The 20,128-nt window shown below is 45.2% G+C and overlaps 1 protein-coding gene across 11 annotated transcripts in view; it reads right to left on the bottom strand.

Moving 5' to 3' along the window:
- LOC106563223 (guanine nucleotide exchange factor VAV2) overlaps nucleotides 1–20,128 on the bottom strand; it is a 244,937-nt gene that overhangs the window by 28,277 nt on the left and 196,532 nt on the right. For 7 of the 11 annotated variants that reach the window (XM_014128590.2, XM_014128591.2, XM_014128593.2 and 4 more), the window contains exons 5-9: nucleotides 3,665–3,770; nucleotides 3,475–3,489; nucleotides 1,866–1,964; nucleotides 650–718; nucleotides 438–538 (exon numbers count right to left, since the gene is read on the bottom strand). In XM_014128590.2, coding sequence (XP_013984065.1) covers nucleotides 438–538; nucleotides 650–718; nucleotides 1,866–1,964; nucleotides 3,475–3,489; nucleotides 3,665–3,770 — 390 coding nt within the window. The remainder of the gene's footprint in view (nucleotides 1–437; nucleotides 539–649; nucleotides 719–1,865; nucleotides 1,965–3,474; nucleotides 3,490–3,664; nucleotides 3,771–20,128) is intronic. The other 4 variants (XM_014128592.2, XM_014128596.2, XM_014128600.2 and 1 more) reach the window with 1 other exon arrangement.

Below are 20,128 nucleotides of genomic sequence, written 5' to 3'. Positions count from 1 at the left end.
CAGCTGGAGTGTTCTAGAGCTCTGACTGCCTCCTCTTCTATCCACTGTGTTTCATGAACATAGTAGAAGACAGGAATCCATGTCAACAGTATACACACCCTACACAGAACATGTAGAGGCTGCTATCCTCCTAACTAGGTTATTTTCTTTATTACAGTGCTACAGACCCAGTCAGCTATTTGCTTACATGCGTTTTAAATGAATTGACTTACTCCGTTGAAACTAATCCCATTTAGCCAGTCTTATCAGGAAATCGTGCATCTAAATCCAACTGCATGCACAAAGGGCAGGACAGGGAATACTGATCACACACACACACACACACACACACACACACACACACACACACACACACACACACACACACACACACACACACACACACACACACACACACACACACACACACACACACACATCTCCTTGAGGTTACTAACCTTTCCTTGAAGTCTATGAAGATCTTCCCCAGACCATTGCCTCCGCTCACCATGTTGAGGTCGATGGCCCTCAGCAGAGCAAAGTGGACCTTAATCACATCCTGTATGGATCCAGCACAACCACACTTAGCATGGTGGCACACTTCTTAACACAACCTCTACCATCAACACTGACACAAGGATCACTCTCATCATCACCAGCATGTACTCACCTCCAGATTTACAAAGATGGCCCCCATGTCTTGTGGACTTAGAACTTGCTTCAGGGGAATCATATAATTCTGTACAATACCAAAACAGCAGTAGTGAAATTAAAATACACAGGTAATTTGACCATGCATTTGTTGCTGAGAATTTTCCTGCCCCGCAAGAAAAGCAGATTAGCTTTATGATTTACATAAATAAACTGTAAATGCACTCTAACACACGGTTACATTAACAGTATTGCACTTTTCATGCAGCCTACTTTCGGCCAGCTAATAGCCCAACCACCGATCAATCAACATTATGGACTAAACGTTCAATTATTCTACGGTGACAATATCGGTCAAATGAAGATCCTACATCTGAGTTGTGCTTGACTCAAGCTGTTGATATTGTAGATACATGGGTGGTAGTGTAAAGGTGTGAATAAAACACCAGTTCAATTCAATGGCATGCGCTAGACACCAAAGAAACTCCATCTCAAAACAGGCTTCAGTAGAACGTGGTACTGCTAGCCTAATCCCTCTCTTAGACACACGGACGCGTGCGAGCTGTCCGTTTAGAGTGCCTATGACATGCTGTGAATGCCGAGCACTGATTGTGTTTGCTAAACCGATGTTAACTGGCGCACACTTTCCCTGTTGTTTGACTAACGTCATTGTATGCTTGTCACATTACATAATCTTAATGATAACAAATAGATCTATTAAAATGCAATGAAGAGATGACAGCTCTATTAACCCCAACTCTAACAAGCCCTCTGATTATAAGAAGGTGATTCTGGTTTAATTGGCTCAGCAAACACAAACACACCTTTAGTCTAATGGAACCACTGGATATTATTGACAAAAATATATTTCTCATCATGGAGAAGCTGCTGTTTAACCGCTGATCTAAACATCATTTACAACCTTGGGAGAACTGTTTGTGTGTATGTGTGTGGGTGCGAGTGTGTATCCATAGAGCCCTGGGGATCGGTCTCTTCCCATGGGACCGTGCCAATAATAAGCCCATCGACCTGCTCCACTGACATTTGTCCTCTCCAATGAACCTGCCAATAGCTGACATTTCCACACCGCTCCCTGCCTGTGTGTTTGACACAGGAGACGTGACAAAACATACCTACTCTAGCAGAAAGCTACAACCAACACTGCCAGCCACCCTCCGCACACACACACACACACACACACACACAACTTCTCCCCACCTCCGTCCCTCACCCACCTTCTCAATGTCCTCCAGCGTCTTGTAGTACTTGGCCTCAGTCTCCTGGATCTCCACTAAGCAGCAGTGTCTCTTGTCGTCTTCTGTCATGCCCATTTTCTGTGGAGGTAATTAACGGCAGGAGAACTGAAGCTGGGCTGACATTTTGTCATTGTATGACACGTCACTAACAGTGTGGTTCATGTGGCTAATTGTCTAATGATGGGTCTCAAATGCATGGGGCTGCTATTTAGTCATGCTCTGACAAGGTCTTTATTACAAATCATATTGTACTGTACACATCCTGTATACACTGTTTACCATTCTATACAATGTACAATATTCATCATCCAAATGGACTTCAACATCTGCCGAATTAATGAGGTAACAAGGACACACGAAGGACGCAATGTATTTCCCCTTTGAGTTTCAGCTGCCAATAGGGAGTTGTGACTGTAAACAGAACAGAGCCCGCCACCCCCAGAGGCCCCGCAGGACTGCATCCAAACCCCTCAATGGGAATTTGATGGGCATTTTTAATGAAATGATCCCAATTCTCCCTCCTCACTGCACTCCTACATGATCCAATAGAATATGATACTTCTGATGAACTGTAATTGCTGGGACCAGGTTGTGTAACGCGAGCCGATTGTCCGTGTTGTGGGAAAGCGGTGACATAAACACTGGAACCGAGGCTTTGTATGAGTTGACTGCTGGCTGGCTTGCTCATGGCCAAGTGCTAATGAACATATGTGTATGTAGCTCTGTATCAGGGGAACATCTGGGGCCAGCCACAGAGCAGAGGAGAGCAGAGACAAGCCGGGGAGCGTGGAACGGCCAAGGCAAACGTAGCCGCCGCCACATCCAGACTTATTTGACCACGCAAACAGGCCCGCCATTAGGGCGAGGAGGAGAACGAGGACAGGGAAAACAAACAGAGGAACACAGAGCATTACTCATAGGGCCTACGGTTTGGGGGGTGGCGGGGAGCGGAGTGGGAGGCTGGCTAGCCTAACAGCATCAGATCAGTGAATCACAACGTAATGCAAAACTGAGAGACAGTTGAAAAAAAATTACTAATAAAAAACATCTGTGAATAATAATACGAACGTGCAAAAATATGACATCATCTCCGTCTCAATTGTCTGTCAACAGTCTTGGTTGTTGTGTTGAGAGGAGTATTCATTCTATTGTGTCATCTGGAACTGGGCTGAATGTTAATTAGCAGTTCTGATAATACAATAGGGGGATAATCAAGTCAAACCACAGCCAATTAGAGACTCCCAGGCCCAGATCCAGCTGGGTAACAGAAACCACCCACCCAACCAGGGAGCACCGCTACAGAGCTGCCATAGGAACTGATGACAGCAGCGTTTTATTGAGAGGCTGGATCGGGGTTTTGATCTGGCATGTGGCGGCTTTTGATGATGTCATACAGAGAGACTGTCATGTTGTTGACGGTGGTATGTTGACGTCACGGTGAGTCACACACACATAGGGGCAGATAGGGTTTCCCTTGACCTGTGCTGTGCTGTAGGTCATTGATCTGAGGGGAAGGGGGTTGTGGGACACGTCTCAGACAGACTGTTGGATAGAGCCGGATGACAGATCGGTGAGTCAGGGCACTTACCTGCATGTATCTGATCTGCAGCGTCAGGAAGGGAAAACACAGCAGATGAGCAGGGCAGGACACACACCGACAGATAGATAGCATCATAGGTCAGAGAGGTCACACACACACAGAGACAGACACACCCAAGCACACGGATAAAGAGACAAGCAGAGACTGACATAAACACAAGCCAACACAAAGCTCTCACCATGGGTTGCCGTACTTCCACCTTGATGATGTCCTCGTAGATGTCATCTCCATCATCCTCACAGGGAACACAGTCGTAGATGTCATCCTCCCCCACGTCATGCTCACTAGGGAACACACACACACACACACACACACACACACACACACACACACACACACACACACACACACACACACACACACACACACACACACACACACACACACACACACACACACACACACAGTCAGTTATCCAATTTCAATTTCCTTTGAAAGGGTAGGCACTTAACACTGAAGGTTAACCACAACATAGAAATCAGATTTGGCACTTGACACTTAGTTGAGTGCTAAAGTAACTGTTGGTCCCCATTAGCCATCATCAGCAGTGCTGAGGAGTCAGGCAGTCAGTCCACAGTGGTGGTCTATGTCTGTTTCAACCACACTTCACACTGAGGACTCTTCACAACTACTCCACAAACATGCCTCTCTACCGTACCAAGCCCCTTACTATCAGAAGTTGAGGGTCGGCCCAGTAGATAACAATGTAGTGAGATCCCATTAAGGGCTGAAACAGAACAGATCATGGACAACAACCGAAAAGCATGAATTGAAAAGCATTTCTGTGCATTAACTATGGGGGGGTTGTGTTCATTAACTATAGGGGGAGTTGTGTTCATTAACTATGGGGGGAGTTGTGTTCATTAACTATGGGGGGAGTTGTGTTCATTAACTATAGGGGGAGTTGTGTTCATTAACTATGGGGGGAGTTGTGTTCATTAACTATGGGGGGGAGTTGTGTTCATTAACTATGGGGGGAGTTGTGTTCATTAACTATGGGGGGGAGTTGTGTTCATTAACTATGGGGGGGAGTTGTGTTCATTAACTATGGGGGGGTTGTGTTCATTAACTATGGGGGGGTTGTGTTCATTAACTATGGGGGGAGTTGTGTACATTAACTATGGGGGGTTGTGTTCATTAACTATGGGGGGAGTTGTGTTCATTAACTATGGGGGGTTGTGTTAATTAACTATGGGGGAGTTGTGTACATTAACTATGGGGGGAGTTGTGTTCATTAACTATGGGGGGGGTTGTGTTCATTAACTATGGGGGGGAGTTGTGTTCATTAACTATGGGGGGAGTTGTGTTCATTAACTATGGGGGGTTGTGTTCATTAACTATGGGGGGGTTGTGTTCATTAACTATGGGGGGAGTTGTGTTCATTAACTATGGGGGGGAGTTGTGTTCATTAACTATGGGGGGAGTTGTGTTCATTAACTATGGGGGGGTTGTGTTCATTAACTATGGGGGGAGTTGTGTTCATTAACTATGGGGGAGTTGTGTTCATTAACTATGGGGGGGAGTTGTGTTCATTAACTATGGGGGGGTTGTGTTCATTAACTATGGGGGGAGTTCTGTTCATTAACTATGGGGGGAGTTGTGTTCATTAACTATGGGGGGTTGTGTTCATTAACTATGGGGGGAGTTGTGTTCATTAACTATGGGGGGGTTGTGTTCATTAACAATGGGGGGAGTTGTGTTCATTAACTATGGGGGGGGTGTTGTGTTCATTAACTATGGGGGGGTTGTGTTCATTAACTATGGGGGGTTGTGTTCATTAACTATGGGGGGTTGTGTTCATTAACTATGGGGGGGCATGTGTTCATTAACTATGGGGGGAGTTGTGTTCATTAACTATGGGGGGAGTTGTGTTCATTAACTATGGGGGGAGTTGTGTTCATTAACTATGGGGGGGTTGTGTTCATTAACTATGGGGGAGTTGTGTTCATTAACTATGGGGGGAGTTGTGTTCATTAACTATGGGGGGGTTGTGTTCATTAACTATGGGGGAGTTGTGTTCATTAACTATGGGGGGTTGTGTTAATTAACTATGGGGGAGTTGTGTACATTAACTATGGGGGGAGTTGTGTTCATTAACTATGGGGGGTTGTGTTCATTAACTATGGGGGGGTTGTGTTCATTAACTATGGGGGAGTTGTGTACATTAACTATGGGGGGGTTGTGTTCATTAACTATGGGGGGAGTTGTGTTCATTAACTATGGGGGGGTTGTGTTAATTAACTATGGGGGAGTTGTGTACATTAACTATGGGGGGAGTTGTGTTCATTAACTATGGGGGGGTTGTGTTCATTAACTATGGGGGGAGTTGTGTTCATTAACTATGGGGGGAGTTGTGTTCATTAACTATGGGGGGAGTTGTGTTCATTAACTATGGGGGGGAGTTGTGTTCATTAACTATGGGGTTGTGTTCATTAACAATGGGGGGGAGTTGTGTTCGTTAACTATGGGGGGAGTTGTGTTCATTAACTATGGGGGGGTTGTGTTAATTAACTATGGGGGGTTGTGTTCATTAACTATGGGGGGGTTGTGTTCATTAACTATGGGGGGAGTTGTGTTCATTAACTATGGGGGGGGGTTGTGTTCATTAACTATGGGGGGAGTTGTGTTCATTAACTATGGGGGGAGTTGTGTTCATTAACTATGGGGGTTGTGTTCCTTAACTATGGGGGGTTGTGTTCATTAACTATGGGGGGAGTTGTGTTCATTAACTATGGGGGGTTGTGTTCATTAAAAATGGGGGGGAGTTGTGTTCATTAACTATGGGGGGAGTTGTGTTCATTAACTATGGGGGAGTTGTGTTCATTAACTATGGGGGGGTTGTGTTCATTAACTATGGGGGGAGTTGTGTTCATTAACTATGGGGGGGTTGTGTTAATTAACTATGGGGGAGTTGTGTACATTAACTATGGGGGGAGTTGTGTTCATTAACTATGGGGGGGTTGTGTTCATTAACTATGGGGGGTTGTGTTCATTAACTATGGGGGGAGTTGTGTTCATTAACTATGGGGGGAGTTGTGTTCATTAACTATGGGGGGAGTTGTGTTCATTAACTATGGGGGGGTTGTGTTCATTAACAATGGGGGGAGTTGTGTACATTAACTATGGGGGGAGTTGTGTTCATTAACTATGGGGGGTTGTGTTCATTAACTATGGGGGGAGTTGTGTTCATTAACTATGGGGGGAGTTGTGTTCATTAACTATGGGGGGTTGTGTTCATTAACTATGGGGGAGTTGTGTTCATTAACTATGGGGGGAGTTGTGTTCATTAACTATGGGGGGAGTTGTGTTCATTAACTATGGGGGGAGTTGTGTTCATTAACTATGGGGGGAGTTGTGTTCATTAACTATGGGGGGGTTGTGTTCATTAACTATGGGGGGAGTTGTGTTCATTAACTATGGGGGGAGTTGTGTTCATTAACTATGGGGGGAGTTGTGTTCATTAACTATGGGGGGAGTTGTGTTCATTAACTATGGGGGGGTTGTGTTCATTAACTATGGGGGGTTGTGTTCATTAACTATGGGGGAGTTGTGTTCATTAACTATGGGGGGAGTTGTGTTCATTAACTATGGGGGAGTTGTGTTCATTAACTATGGGGGGAGTTGTGTTCATTAACTATGGGGGGAGTTGTGTTCATTAACTATGGGGGGAGTTGTGTTCATTAACTATGGGGGAGTTGTGTTCATTAACTATGGGGGAGTTGTGTTCATTAACTATGGGGGGGTTGTGTTCATTAACTATGGGGGGAGTTGTGTTCATTAACTATGGGGGGAGTTGTGTTCATTAACTATGGGGGGAGTTGTGTTCATTAACTATGGGGGGAGTTGTGTTCATTAACTATGGGGGGAGTTGTGTTCATTAACTATGGGGGAGTTGTGTTCATTAACTATGGGGGAGTTGTGTTCATTAACTATGGGGGGGGTTGTGTTCATTAACTATGGGGGGGAGTTGTGTTCATTAACTATGGGGGAGTTGTGTTCATTAACTATGGGGGAGTTGTGTTCATTAACTATGGGGGGAGTTGTGTTCATTAACTATGGGGGGGAGTTGTGTTCATTAACTATGGGGGGAGTTGTGTTCATTAACTATGGGGGAGTTGTGTTCATTAACTATGGGGGGAGTTGTGTTCATTAACTATGGGGGGAGTTGTGTTCATTAACTATGGGGGAGTTGTGTTCATTAACTATGGGGGGAGTTGTGTTCATTAACTATGGGGGGAGTTGTGTTCATTAACTATGGGGGAGTTGTGTTCATTAACTATGGGGGGAGTTGTGTTCATTAACTATGGGGGGAGTTGTGTTCATTAACTATGGGGGAGTTGTGTTCATTAACTATGGGGGGGTTGTGTTCATTAACTATGGGGGGAGTTGTGTTCATTAACTATGGGGGGAGTTGTGTTCATTAACTATGGGGGGGTTGTGTTCATTAACTATGGGGGGGAGTTGTGTTCATTAACTATGGGGGAGTTGTGTTCATTAACTATGGGGGGGAGTTGTGTTCATTAACTATGGGGGAGTTGTGTTCATTAACTATGGGGGGTTGTGTTCATTAACTATGGGGGGAGTTGTGTTCATTAACTATGGGGGGAGTTGTGTTCATTAACTATGGGGGGAGTTGTGTTCATTAACTATGGGGGGAGTTGTGTTCATTAACTATGGGGGAGTTGTGTTCATTAACTATGGGGGGAGTTGTGTTCATTAACTATGGGGGGAGTTGTGTTCATTAACTATGGGGGGTTGTGTTCATTAACTATGGGGGAGTTGTGTTCATTAACTATGGGGGGAGTTGTGTTCATTAACTATGGGGGAGTTGTGTTCATTAACTATGGGGGAGTTGTGTTCATTAACTATGGGGGAGTTGTGTTCATTAACTATGGGGGGGTTGTGTTCATTAACTATGGGGGGAGTTGTGTTCATTAACTATGGGGGAGTTGTGTTCATTAACTATGGGGGGAGTTGTGTTCATTAACTATGGGGGGAGTTGTGTTCATTAACTATGGGGGAGTTGTGTTCATTAACTATGGGGGAGTTGTGTTCATTAACTATGGGGGGAGTTGTGTTCATTAACTATGGGGGAGTTGTGTTCATTAACTATGGGGGGAGTTGTGTTCATTAACTATGGGGGGAGTTGTGTTCATTAACTATGGGGGGAGTTGTGTTCATTAACTATGGGGGGAGTTGTGTTCATTAACTATGGGGGGTTGTGTTCATTAACTATGGGGGGGTTGTGTTCATTAACTATGGGGGGAGTTGTGTTCATTAACTATGGGGGGAGTTGTGTTCATTAACTATGGGGGAGTTGTGTTCATTAACTATGGGGGGGGTTGTGTTCATTAACTATGGGGGGAGTTGTGTTCATTAACTATGGGGGAGTTGTGTTCATTAACTATGGGGGAGTTGTGTTCATTAACTATGGGGGGAGTTGTGTTCATTAACTATGGGGGGGTTGTGTTCATTAACTATGGGGGAGTTGTGTTCATTAACTATGGGGGGAGTTGTGTTCATTAACTATGGGGGAGTTGTGTTCATTAACTATGGGGGGGGTTGTGTTCATTAACTATGGGGGGAGTTGTGTTCATTAACTATGGGGGGGTTGTGTTCATTAACTATGGGGGGAGTTGTGTTCATTAACTATGGGGGGGGTTGTGTTCATTAACTATGGGGGGAGTTGTGTTCATTAACTATGGGGGAGTTGTGTTCATTAACTATGGGGGGAGTTGTGTTCATTAACTATGGGGGGGAGTTGTGTTCATTAACTATGGGGGAGTTGTGTTCATTAACTATGGGGGGAGTTGTGTTCATTAACTATGGGGGGAGTTGTGTTCATTAACTATGGGGGGGGTTGTGTTCATTAACTATGGGGGAGTTGTGTTCATTAACTATGGGGGGAGTTGTGTTCATTAACTATGGGGGGAGTTGTGTTCATTAACTATGGGGGAGTTGTGTTCATTAACTATGGGGGAGTTGTGTTCATTAACTATGGGGGAGTTGTGTTCATTAACTATGGGGGAGTTGTGTTCATTAACTATGGGGGGGAGTTGTGTTCATTAACTATGGGGGAGTTGTGTTCATTAACTATGGGGGGTTGTGTTCATTAACTATGGGGGGGAGTTGTGTTCATTAACTATGGGGGGTTGTGTTCATTAACTATGGGGGAGTTGTGTTCATTAACTATGGGGGGAGTTGTGTTCATTAACTATGGGGGGGAGTTGTGTTCATTAACTATGGGGGGAGTTGTGTTCATTAACTATGGGGGGAGTTGTGTTCATTAACTATGGGGGAGTTGTGTTCATTAACTATGGGGGGAGTTGTGTTCATTAACTATGGGGGGAGTTGTGTTCATTAACTATGGGGGGGTTGTGTTCATTAACTATGGGGGGAGTTGTGTTCATTAACTATGGGGGGGGTTGTGTTCATTAACTATGGGGGGAGTTGTGTTCATTAACTATGGGGGAGTTGTGTTCATTAACTATGGGGGGGAGTTGTGTTCATTAACTATGGGGGGGAGTTGTGTTCATTAACTATGGGGGGAGTTGTGTTCATTAACTATGGGGGAGTTGTGTTCATTAACTATGGGGGAGTTGTGTTCATTAACTATGGGGGGAGTTGTGTTCATTAACTATGGGGGGAGTTGTGTTCATTAACTATGGGGGGTTGTGTTCATTAACTATGGGGGGGGTTGTGTTCATTAACTATGGGGGGAGTTGTGTTCATTAACTATGGGGGGAGTTGTGTTCATTAACTATGGGGGAGTTGTGTTCATTAACTATGGGGGGAGTTGTGTTCATTAACTATGGGGGAGTTGTGTTCATTAACTATGGGGGGTTGTGTTCATTAACTATGGGGGGAGTTGTGTTCATTAACTATGGGGGAGTTGTGTTCATTAACTATGGGGGAGTTGTGTTCATTAACTATGGGGGGAGTTGTGTTCATTAACTATGGGGGGAGTTGTGTTCATTAACTATGGGGGGAGTTGTGTTCATTAACTATGGGGGGGTTGTGTTCATTAACTATGGGGGGAGTTGTGTTCATTAACTATGGGGGGAGTTGTGTTCATTAACTATGGGGGGGTTGTGTTCATTAACTATGGGGGGAGTTGTGTTCATTAACTATGGGGGGAGTTGTGTTCATTAACTATGGGGGAGTTGTGTTCATTAACTATGGGGGGAGTTGTGTTCATTAACTATGGGGGAGTTGTGTTCATTAACTATGGGGGGAGTTGTGTTCATTAACTATGGGGGAGTTGTGTTCATTAACTATGGGGGAGTTGTGTTCATTAACTATGGGGGGAGTTGTGTTCATTAACTATGGGGGGAGTTGTGTTCATTAACTATGGGGGGAGTTGTGTTCATTAACTATGGGGGGGAGTTGTGTTCATTAACTATGGGGGAGTTGTGTTCATTAACTATGGGGGAGTTGTGTTCATTAACTATGGGGGGGGGTTGTGTTCATTAACTATGGGGGGAGTTGTGTTCATTAACTATGGGGGAGTTGTGTTCATTAACTATGGGGGGAGTTGTGTTCATTAACTATGGGGGGAGTTGTGTTCATTAACTATGGGGGGTTGTGTTCATTAACTATGGGGGGGTTGTGTTCATTAACTATGGGGGGAGTTGTGTTCATTAACTATGGGGGGGAGTTGTGTTCATTAACTATGGGGGAGTTGTGTTCATTAACTATGGGGGGAGTTGTGTTCATTAACTATGGGGGAGTTGTGTTCATTAACTATGGGGGTGGTTGTGTACATTAACTATGGGGGGGTTGTGTTCATTAACTATGGGGGAGTTGTGTTCATTAACTATGGGGGAGTTGTGTTCATTAACTATGGGGGGAGTTGTGTTCATTAACTATGGGGGAGTTGTGTTCATTAACTATGGGGGGAGTTGTGTTCATTAACTATGGGGGGAGTTGTGTTCATTAACTATGGGGGGGGTTGTGTTCATTAACTATGGGGGAGTTGTGTTCATTAACTATGGGGGGGAGTTGTGTTCATTAACTATGGGGGGAGTTGTGTTCATTAACTATGGGGGGAGTTGTGTTCATTAACTATGGGGGAGTTGTGTTCATTAACTATGGGGGGAGTTGTGTTCATTAACTATGGGGGGTTGTGTTCATTAACTATGGGGGGGTTGTGTTCATTAACTATGGGGGGAGTTGTGTTCATTAACTATGGGGGGAGTTGTGTTCATTAACTATGGGGGGAGTTGTGTTCATTAACTATGGGGGGGTTGTGTTCATTAACTATGGGGGAGTTGTGTTCATTAACTATGGGGGGAGTTGTGTTCATTAACTATGGGGGGGTTGTGTTCATTAACTATGGGGGGAGTTGTGTTCATTAACTATGGGGGGGGGTTGTGTTCATTAACTATGGGGGGGTTGTGTTCATTAACTATGGGGGGAGTTGTGTTCATTAACTATGGGGGAGTTGTGTTCATTAACTATGGGGGGGAGTTGTGTTCATTAACTATGGGGGGGTTGTGTTCATTAACTATGGGGGGGTTGTGTTCATTAACTATGGGGGGGTTGTGTTCATTAACTATGGGGGGTGGTTGTGTTCATTAACTATGGGGGAGTTGTGTTCATTAACTATGGGGGGAGTTGTGTACATTAACTATGGGGGGAGTTGTGTTCATTAACTATGGGGGGGAGTTGTGTTCATTAACTATGGGGGGAGTTGTGTTCATTAACTATGGGGGGGTTGTGTTCATTAACTATGGGGGAGTTGTGTTCATTAACTATGGGGGGAGTTGTGTTCATTAACTATGGGGGGGGTTGTGTTCATTATCTATGGGGGGAGTTGTGTTCATTAACTATGGGGGGGTTGTGTTCATTACATATGGGGGAGTTGTGTTCAATAACTATGGGGGAAATTGTGTTCATTAACTATGGGGGGAGTTGTGTTCATTAACTATGGGGGGGGTTGTGTTCATTAACTATGGGGGGAGTTGTGTTCATTAACTATGGGGGGTTGTGTTCATTAACTATGGGGGGTTGTGTTCATTAACTATGGGGGGTTGTGTTCATTAACAATGGGGGGGAGTTGTGTTCATTAACTATGGGGGGGAGTTGTGTTCATTAACTATGGGGGGTTGTGTTCATTAACTATGGGGGGAGTTGTGTTCATTAACTATGGGGGGGGTTGTGTTCATTAACCATGGGGGAATTGTGTTCATTAACTATGGGGGGGGTTGTGTTCATTAACTATGGGGGGAGTTGTGTTCATTAACTATGGGGGGGGTTGTGTTCATTAACCATGGGGGGAATTGTGTTCATTAACTATGGGGGGGGGTTGTGTTCATTAACTATGGGGGAGTTGTGTTCATTAACTATGGGGGGGGATTGTGTTCATTAACTATGGGGGGAGTTGTGTTCATTAACTATGGGGGGGGTTGTGTTCATTAACTATGGGGGGGATTGTGTTCATTAACTATGGGGGGAGTTGTGTTCATTAACTATGGGGGTGGTTGTGTTCATTAACTAAGTGTAAGTGCCATTTAGCATACAGTCTTATCCAAGGTGACCTACAGTCATTCATACATTTTACATATGGGTGGTTCCGGGAATCAAACCCATTACACTGGCGTTACAAACAACATGCTCTACCAACTGAGCTACAAAGGACCACTGTGTGTGTGTGTGTGTGTGTGTGTGTGTGTGTGTGTGTGTGTGTGTGTGTGTGTGTGTGTGTGTGTGTGTGTGTGTGTGTGTGTGTGTGTGTGTGTGTGTGTGTGTGTGTGTGTGTGTGTTTATGTAAGTGTGTGTGTTTATGTAAGTGTGAAACAGAAGGGACCCAGTGACCTCCCTAGAAGCTTCAGCGTACATTCAAGAATGGAGACGAGATCAAATCAGCACCCGGTTCCACGTGTGCCTCCTCACCCCAGTGACAGCATCAGTGGCATCCATCAGCCCACACTCAGCCATCGTCCTCTGGGGCACACACAGTCTCGTCTCAGCCCGGACCATCTTAAACCAGCCTGACAACCACACAAGGTGTCCTTCCCTGCCCATGACTAAACCACTTCTTCCTCAGACGGGAACAGTCAGGAACACACAGCTAGCTATATGCTGTGCTGGTTCTATGGTTTCATGGTCGTGACGGGTTCTACCAGCACAGGCAGACGGCTCACCTTAGACCACCACAGAGAGCTTCCTCAAACCACCCTCCCCCTCGCTTTCGCTCTCTCTCTCTGTTTTAGCCACATCTGAAGCCTCTGTCAAACATCAAAACACCATTCTATGCCAATTCTCGCCTCCAGGAAACACGGAAATCCTGAAAGGCTCAAAGCTGTTTGTTCCCTTCAGCCATTTTCTGAGGACAAAAGATAACACAGCAAAGTGAATTGCACGCCTGCTCCAGGCATTGTAGGAATGTGGCTAGTTTGACTGTTAAATACAGCGTAACAGAGGGAATAAAAGGCAGTGGTCTAATGAATATATTGAAACTCATTAGTTCCACAACATTTCTGGAGTTGTCTACCTACTATACTGTATATATAATAACACCCAGACGTGTTACTCTGTGACCTGGAGGATAAGGGAAAGTGGGGAAACAGTTTCTATTGGTTTTGGACCATAATGACTGAATTAACATTAATTAGTAGAGATGCCAGGATTGCACATGCTCTGACTTGTGTGTGTGTGTGTGTGTGTGTGTGTGTGTGTGTGTGTGTGTGTGTGTGTGTGTGTGTGTGTGTGTGTGTGTATACAGGCTGGGTGAGACTGTGGTGCAGTGTGACCTCCAGGCTCTCTCTTCTAGAACTCCTCCCCCTCTTACTGTACATCCCTAGAACTCCTCCCCCTCTTACTGTACATCCCTAGAACTCCTCCCCCTCTCACTGTACATCCCTAGAACTCCTCCCCCTCTCACTGTACATCCCTAGAACTTCTCCCCCTCTCACTGTACATCACTAGAACTCCTCCCCCTCTCACTGTACATCCCTAGAACTCCTCCCCCTCTTACTGTACATCCCTAGAACTCCTCCCCCTCTCACTGTACATCCCTAGAACTCCTCCCCCTCTCACTGTACATCCCTAGAACTCCTCCCCCTCTCACTGTACATCCCTAGAACTCCTCCCCCCTCTTACTGTACATCCCTAGAACTCCTCCCCCTCTTACTGTACATCCCTAGAACTCCTCCCCCTCTTACTGTACATCCCTAGAACTCCTCCCCCTCTTACTGTACATCCCTAGAACTCCTCCCCCTCTTACTGTACATCCCTAGAACTCCTCCCCCTCTTACTGAACATCCCTAGAACTCCTCCCCCTCTTACTGAACATCCCTAGAACTCCTCCCCCTCTCACTGTACATCCCTAGAACTCCTCCCCCTCTTACTGTACATCCCTAGAACTCCTCCCCCTCTTACAGTACATCCCTAGAACTCCTCCCCCTCTTACAGTACATCACTAAATGTCCACTGCCGCTTACAACTCAATGACATTCTTCGCTCCTAGAAAAGTTGTAATCAATGTTTCAATCTTCTCATTTTCATTCTTGTGACACATATAGATCACTCAGTTTGGAGGGTTTCCATATGACCATACCACCACAATAGACCAGTCTTTTTCATATTACCATACCACCACAGTAGAACAGTCTTTTCCATATGACCATACCACCACAGTAGACCAGTCTTTTCCATATGACCATACCACCACAGTAGACCAGTCTTTTCCATATGACCATACCACCACAGTAGAACAGTCTTTTCCATATGACCATACCACCACAGTAGACCAGTCTTTTTCATATTACCATACCACCACAGTAGAACAGTCTTTTTCATATGACCATACCACCACAGTAGAACAGTCTTTTTCATATTCCCATACCACCACAGTAGACCAGTCTTTTTCATATTACCATACCACCACAGTAGAAATGTATTTTCCACATGACCATACCACCACAGTAGAAATGTATTTTTCATATTACCATACCACCACAGTACAAATGTATTTTCCATATGACCATACCACCACAGTAGAACAGTCTTTTTCATATTACCATACCACCACAGTAGAACAGTCTTTTTCATATTACCATTTTATTTATTTTTTATTTTTTTATTTCACCTTTATTTAACCAGGTAGGCAAGTTGAGAACAAGTTCTCATTTACAATTGCGACCTGGCCAAGATAAAGCAAAGCAGTTTGACAACATACAAAAACACAGAGTTACACATGGAGTAAAACAACATACAATCAATGATACAGTAGACAAAAATAAGACTATATACAATGTGAGCAAATGATGTGAGATAAGGGAGGTAAAGGCAAAAAGGCCATGGTGGCAAAGTAAATAAAGTATAGCAAGTAAAACAGTGGAATGGTAGATTTATAATTTGAAGAAAGTTCAAAGATAAAATATAAATAATATGGTGCAAAGGAGCAAAATAATAAATAAAATAAATAAATACAGTAGGGGAAGTGGTAGTAGTTTGGGCTAAATTATAGATGGGCTATGTACAGGTGCAGTGATCTGGGAGCTGCTCTGATAGCTGGTGCTTAAAGCTAGTGAGGGAGATAAGTGTTTCCAGTTTCAGAGATTTTTTTAGTTTGTTCCAGTCATTGGCAGCAGAGAACTGGAAGGAGAGACGACCAAAGGAGGAGTTTGCTTTAGGGGTGACCAGAGAGATATACCTGCTGGAGCGCGTGCTACAGGTGGGTGCTGCTATGGTGACCAGTGAGCGGAGATAAGGGGGACTTTACCTAGCAGGGTCTTGTAGATGACCTGGAGCCAATGTGTTTGGCGACGATTATGAAGCGAAGGCCGGCCAACGAGAGCGTACAGGTTGCAGTGGTGGGTAGTATATGGGGCTTTGGTGACAAAACGGATGGCACTGTGATAGACTGCATCCAGCTTGTTGAGTAGGGTACTGGAGGCTATTCTGTAAATGACATCGCCGAAGTCGAGGATTGGTAGGATGGTCAGTTTTACAAGGGTATGTTTGGCAGCATGAGTGAAGGATGCTTTGTTGCGAAATAGGAAGCCAATTCTAGATTTCACTTTGGATTGGAGATGATTGATGTGAGTCCGGAAGGAGAGTTTACAGTCTAACCAGTCACCTAGGTATTTGTAGTTGTCAGAACTAGTCAGAACCGTACAGAGAAGTGATGCTGGACAGGCGGGCAGGTGCAGGCAGCGATCGGTTGAAGAGCATGCATTTAGTTTTACTTGTATTTAGGAGCAGTTGGAGACCACGGAAGGAGAGTTGTATGGCATTGAAGCTCGTCTGGAGGGTTGTTAACACAGTGTCCAAGGAAGGGCCAGAAGTATACAGAATGGTGTCGTCTGCGGAAAGGTGGATCAGAGATTCACCAGCAGCAAGAGCGACATCATTGATGTATACAGAGAAAAGAGTTGGCCCAAGAATTGAACCCTGTGGTACCCCCATAGAGACTGCCAGAGGTCCGGACAGCAGGCTCTCCGATTTGACACACTGAACTCTATCAGAGAAGTAGTTGGTGAACCAGGCGACGCAATCGTTTGAGAAACCAAGGCTACTGAGTCTGCCGATGAGGATGTGGTGATTGACAGAGTCAAAAGCTTTGGCCAGGTCAATGAATACGGCAGCACATTATTGTTTCTTATCGATGGCGGTTACAATGTAGTTTAGGACCTTGAGCGTGGCTGAGGTGCACCCATGACCAGCTCTGAAACCAGATTGCATAGCGGAGAGGGTGCGGTGGGATTCGAAATGGTCGGTAATCTGTTTGTTGACTTGGGTTTCGAAGACCTTAGAAAGGCAGGGTAGGATGGATATAGGTCTGTAGCAATTTGGGTCAAGAGTGTCACCTCCTTTGAAGAGGGGGATGACAGCAGCTGCTTTCCAATCTATGGGAATCTCAGACGACACGAAAGAGAGGTTGAACAGGCTAGTAATAGGGGTTGCAATAATTTCGGCAGATAATTTCAGAAAGAAAGGGTCCAGATTGTCAAGCCCAGCTGATTTGTAGGGGTCCAGATTTTGCAGCTCTTTCAGAACATCAGCTGAATGGATTTGGGAGAAGGAGAAATGGGGGAGGCTTGGGCGAGTAGCTGTGGGGGGTGCAGTGCTGTTGAATGCAGTAGGGGTAGTTAGGTGGAAAGCATGGCCAGCCGTAGAAAAATGCTTATTGAAATTCTCAATTATAGTGGGCTTATCGGTGGTGACAGAGTTTCCTATCCTCAGTGCAGTGGGCAGTTGGGAGGAGGTGTTCTTATTCTCCATGGACTTTACAGTGTCCCAGAACTTTTTAGAGTTTGAGTTGCAGGAAGCACATTTCTGTTTGAAAAAGCTAGCCTTGGCGTTTCTAACTGCCTGTGTGTATTGGTTTCTAACTTCTCTGAAAAGTTGCATATTGCGGGGGCAGTTCGATGCTAATGCAGAACGCCACAGGATATTTTTGTGTTGGTTAAGGGCAGTCAGGTCTGGGGAGAACCAAGGGCTATATCTGTTCCTGGTTCTAAATTTCTTGAAAGGGGCATGCTTATTTAAGATGGTGAGGAAGGCATTTAAAAAAAATAACCAGGCATCCTCTACTGACGGGATGAGGTCAATATCCTTCCAGGATACCAGGGCCAGGTCGATTAGAAAGGCTTGCTCGTTTAAATGTTTCAGGGAGCGTTTGACAGTGATGAGTGGAGGTCGTTTGACCGCTGAACCATTACGGGTGCAGGCAATGATCACTGAGATCTTGGTTGAAAACAGCAGAGGTGTATTTAGAGGGCACGTTGGTTAGGATGATATCTATGAGGGTGCCAGTGTTTGCAGCTTTGGGGTTGTACCTGGTGGGTTCATTAATAATTTGTGTGAGATTGAGGGCATCAAGCTTGGATTGTAGGATGGCTGGGGTGTTAAGCATGTCCCAGTTTAGGTCACCTAGTAGCACGAGCTCTGATGATAGATGGGGGGCAATCAGTTCACATATGGTGTCCAGAGCACAGCTAGGGGCCGAGGGGGGTCTATTGCAGGCGGCGACGGTGAGAGACTTGTTTTTGGAGAGGTGTATTTTTAAAAGTAGAAGTTCAAATTGTTTGGGTACAGACCTGGATAGCAGGACAGAGCTCTGCAGGCTATCTCTGCAGTAGATTGCAACACCGCCCCCTTTGGTCGTTCTATCTTGTCTGAAAACGTTGTAGTTAGGGATGAAGATTTCAGAGTTTTTGGTGGACTTCCTAAGCCAAGATTCAGACACAGCTAGGACATCCGGGTTGGCAGAGTGTGCTAAAGCAGTGAATAAAACAAACTTAGGGAGGAGGGTTCTAATGTTAACATGCATGAAACCAAGGCAATTACGGTTACAGAAGTCATCAAAAGAGAGCGCATGGGGAGTAGGAGTGGAGCCAGGCACAGCAGGGCCTGGATTCACCTCTACATCCCCAGAGGAGCAGAGAAGAATGAGTATGAGGGTACGGCTAAAAGCTATAAGAATTGGTCGTCTGTGATGTCCAGAATAGAGAGAAAAAGGAGCAGGTTTCTAGGGGCGATAAAATAGCTTCAAGGTATAATGTACAGACAAAGGTATGGTGGGATGTGAATACAGAGGAGGTAAAGCTAGGCATTTAGTGATGATGAGAGAGATATTGTCTCTAGAAACATCATTGAAACCAGAAGATGTCATAGCATGTGTGGGTGGAGGAACTGAGAGGTTGGATAAGGTATAATGAGCAGGGCTAGAGGCTCTACAGTGAAATAAGCCAATAAACACTAACCAGAACAGCAATGGACATTGGATATTGACATTGAGGAGAGGCATGCTTAGCCGAGTGATCAAAGGGTCCAGTGAGATTCAGACAGCTAGCCGGGCCATAGGTAGCAAGCTGGTGGAAGATGGAGGGAGGTCTGTTTTTAGCCACCTCATGCGTTTCCGTCTGTGGGTTAGTGGGGTTCCGTGTGGAAGGGGGGACCAGTCCAAGTTGGCAAAATAGTTAGTTATAGTGGCCCAAGAAAAGTGTCCGATAGACCTATTCAGATCGCAGCCGATAAGACAGCTAACGATTAACGATTAGCGGGCCGCAGATGGGCGATCAGGTTACGTCGCGACGGAGGGGCCAGTTGGATAACTCCCTCGGGCAGATAACGTCGGTGGTCCAGTCGTGAAGGCCCGATGGGGCTCCGCATCGGCAGTAAAGCAGGTCAGGATAGGTGATTGTAGCCCAGGAGACACTTCAGCTGGCTAGCTCAGGAAAAGCCCACGAGTGGCTGACGGAACTCTTCAGCTGGCTAGCTCCGGAATAATGTGTGTTAATTCCGGGACCGACATTGCCAATAGTCACTCAGGTAGCAGCTAGTTAGCTGCAAGATCCAGGTGTAAATGTCCAGAGCCTGCGGTAGAAATCGGGGAAAGGAGAGAGAATAGGTCCGGTGTGCTCTGGTCTGAGTCGCGCTGTACAAAAACTGGCGATAGTTTTTCGAGCTAATGGATAGCTGAGGACAGCTAACCGTGGCTAGCTGAACTCCAACGTTAGCCAGTGAAAATGGCTAACCTCTGGCTAGCTTCTGTTGTGGATTTTGGATTTGAGGTAAATAATACTTTCTTTTTTAAATTGGTGAGGCGGGTTGCAGGAGAGTACTTTGAGGTTGAGTTTTAGAAGAAAAAATGTAAAAAGATAAGGCGAAGAAAAATATGTAAATATATATA

Source organism: Salmo salar, chromosome ssa11 (assembly GCF_905237065.1).
Source record: "Salmo salar chromosome ssa11, Ssal_v3.1, whole genome shotgun sequence".
Classification (NCBI taxonomy): domain Eukaryota; kingdom Metazoa; phylum Chordata; class Actinopteri; order Salmoniformes; family Salmonidae; genus Salmo; species Salmo salar.
Note: the sequence above shows the minus strand (reverse complement) of the source record. Positions and strands in the feature narration are given on the sequence as shown.